Here is a 3,039-nt window from a genome sequence, read left to right as displayed (position 1 = left end):
AGAGTCATTTTCTCATAGACTTCTATACAACCAGAGGAGTCGCCCCCCGGTGGTCACTAGAGAAAATGCAGCTTTAACACTTGAAGCTTTGACTTCACTTTACAGAACTGGAGGGTTTTTCTGCTCAACACAGCTGATGAACTGAACGTAAAGACATCAGCTAATCACAAATGATTTACCTTATACTTAACATACTTATACAATACACATAGTGCAGTTAAAAGTACAATATCAGCTGTGAGAGACAGTAGAGGGGAGAGTATTTGTACTCTGACTGCAGTAAATGATGTAGTACTTCTTCTAAAGCTTGTGAGAACAGGTGGTGTAAATAGTTTTTATTGTCGGGTTAAAATGTGTGAATGTGTTTGTCTGTATACACTGTGTGTGTGTGTGTGTGTGTGTGTGTGTGTGTGTGGGGGGGGGGGGTGGTTATAAGGTGCTTCTGTTGACTAATGAGCGTTGGGGGGGTGAGAGCAGGGCGAGGACGGGGAAGTCGATCTTTCTGTGGATGGCAGTCAGCTCTAATTTGTTATGATGGCTGCTGGCTTCCCAAAGCTGCAGCGGCCGATAATCACACACACACACACACACACACACACACACACACACACCAACGTCACGCTAAAGTTCACCCATTTGTTACGATCCCTGTAGTCTACAAGACAACACTCAGAAACAAGCCTGTGAGGTCGATGCGCATCACATCCTGAGAGAAACACTGCCCCCTATGGATTTTTAGCTGTCGCCATCTTGGATTTTAGCCGTCGCCATGTTTGTTTGTGGCCATCGCCATCTTGGTTTTTGGCCATCTTGGATTTTGGCCGTCGCCATGTTTGTTTTCTTTTATCAAACACTGCCCCCTATGTGCAGCTGACGGTACTGCCCCTAAATACACAGCAGAGGTACTTTGAGTATTTTTAACTGAGGTACAGGCTCCTCCTACCTGCTGGCGTCCGGAGCCGGTTTGAGGCGCCCCTGTGCGTTGGCCTCCCACACGCCGTTGGCGAGCTCGTTCCCGATGGCCGACATCACCTTGATGAGCTCCAACGGCCACTCGTCCAGGTCCAGAGACCGGACCCGGGACAGGTGGGTGCCCAGGTTCCTGTGGATCCCCGAGCACTCGATGCAGATCAGGGCCCCCAGGTTGAGGCTGGCCCAGTCTGGGTCTGGATCCAGCGGAGAGAGAGAGGGATTCAGTGAATGTTTCACAAAGACGCGCAGGTTTATACTTTTACGTCGATCATGAACTCACTCTGAGCTTCACAGTCGGCACAGCGGCCGTTTCCTCTGATTCCTCTGATGGACAGCAGAGCCATGGCCTCCGTCTGGCTGGGCAGACGAGACTGAGACAGACAAACACTAGTTATTGACCACTGAACGGTTTCTTTGTTTACGTCGAATAAACGTAAGAAATAAAACGCTAACGAGGACTTTCTCAGAACATTTGACGAGAAGAAACAGGAGAATGTAGAATCATTCCATGTTTGCCACAAATAAATGGTGTTATCATAAATACATGAACATATAAACACTGAATATACAATATACCTTGTTCTTGCTGCTCTCACAGGACTGCAGGCTGGCCAGGATCTGGCTCTCGATCACCTGGACCCAGGAGTCTCGCTCCTCGTACGAAGTGGCTTCAAAGTGCCACGTCTGCCCCGTCAGAGACACGATGGTGAACTCAAAGTTCTCCTCTTGTTCTGTCGGAGACAAGAAGAGTCCGATTCACAACGGGAACGCTGGTTTCTAAATCTCTTTTAGGTCTCGTTCTTCAGGTCAAAATCCAGGACTGGAACACATCAAGTTGGTCATCCTGCAGGATCCGTTTCTACTCTCCTAACATGAGATGTTAAAGTTAAATGACGACTTAATTATGTCACAAAATCTTAAATGAATGTGAAGTAAAACCTTTTATCTTTCTGAGCTTCAAACCAAAAGACATCAACAACAACAACGGAGACTAAGAACTGGATGTGATGAAAACAAAGCTTATTTAAACATCTCTAACATGTTACAGTTCGTCTCTGTGACCACCTCGATGTCCCCACAGTCTCCTTCATCTCCTTCAGGTAACGATCAAACTGGTGCCAAAGTAGAACGATTCAAAGCCTATAAAGTTCCTTAAACCGGCTTCTTGTACGTCAAACGATTGCTTCATAAACTGGTTCATATATTCTTGATCAACACATGAATCCAGACTTTTATGATCAAACCTCTAAAAACTAATCTCCTCAAACTGAAACAAGCTTCATGGACTGAAGGACACCTGTTCTCCTGAACCACTGCTGACCTCGTGACCCCCCCCCCCCCCCGCCTCATTACAATCAGGGCCTGCTGGAGGCGGGACACATGGATCCATTACCCAGAAGCCTCAGAGGTCAATGGGACCATCAGTGGACGGAGTGACTTCTCTAAAGCAGCTGTTTAACGGGAAACAACCTGCTACGGATAATAATCATGAATAATAAATAATCATAAAACTCAAAATATGAGGGTTTGATTTATAAAACATCTACAAACAGTTCATTTATTTATATGTTAAAATACAAATAAAATGTCATAAAAACACTGGAACAGAGACCAAGAACACGTCTTTGCTTTGTTTCAACTCAAATATTTTACATTTATAAAGATATTAAATCTCACATTGGACAAACTGGTCGAGCTTAACAACATCGAAAGAAGCTTTTTCCAATAAAAACTAAAATCTAATAATCTGAAAGTACTCAACAGATTGATCGATTATGAGATTCTCCGTAGGTGCAGCCATTCCTTACACCAATACTACAGATAATGGAGCTTTCAACTGCTCCTCACGGTCTTCTTCTTGCAGTTTTTATGGACAAAAAGGTCCTTAAAGCTCAAGACACAGCTGAGTAAAGTTAGTAAGTTCCTGCACAAGTTCAGACCCTTAAGTTGGACCTCGGAGGTTTTGAGGGGTTGTTGAGCTCAACGTGGGCACATTTGGAAACTGTTACGTCCGCCCAGAGAGGACAGGAAGTGGAGGTGAAGCGGGGGGGGGGGGGGGGGGGGGGG

The 3,039-nt window shown here is 45.4% G+C and overlaps 1 protein-coding gene across 1 annotated transcript; it reads right to left on the bottom strand.

The window, feature by feature from the left end:
• Positions 1 to 418: 418 nt before the first annotated feature.
• Positions 419 to 3,027, bottom strand: LOC116380023 (arf-GAP with GTPase, ANK repeat and PH domain-containing protein 1-like). Its single transcript, XM_031841976.1, has 3 exons — positions 1,549 to 3,027; positions 1,253 to 1,343; positions 419 to 1,166 (listed from the first exon to the last, which is right to left on the bottom strand). The coding sequence occupies exons 2-3, from the start codon at positions 1,314 to 1,316 to the stop codon at positions 940 to 942; spliced, it is 291 nt and encodes a 96-aa protein (XP_031697836.1). The 5' UTR covers positions 1,317 to 1,343; positions 1,549 to 3,027; the 3' UTR covers positions 419 to 939.
• Between the last annotated feature and the right edge of the window lie 12 nt (positions 3,028 to 3,039).

Source organism: Anarrhichthys ocellatus, unplaced genomic scaffold, assembly GCF_004355925.1.
Source record: "Anarrhichthys ocellatus isolate YVR2014 unplaced genomic scaffold, GSC_Weel_1.0 scaffold5841, whole genome shotgun sequence".
In the NCBI taxonomy this organism is placed as follows: domain Eukaryota; kingdom Metazoa; phylum Chordata; class Actinopteri; order Perciformes; family Anarhichadidae; genus Anarrhichthys; species Anarrhichthys ocellatus.
The sequence above is the reverse complement of the archived record's forward strand: the minus strand, read 5'-3'. Positions and strand labels throughout refer to the sequence as shown.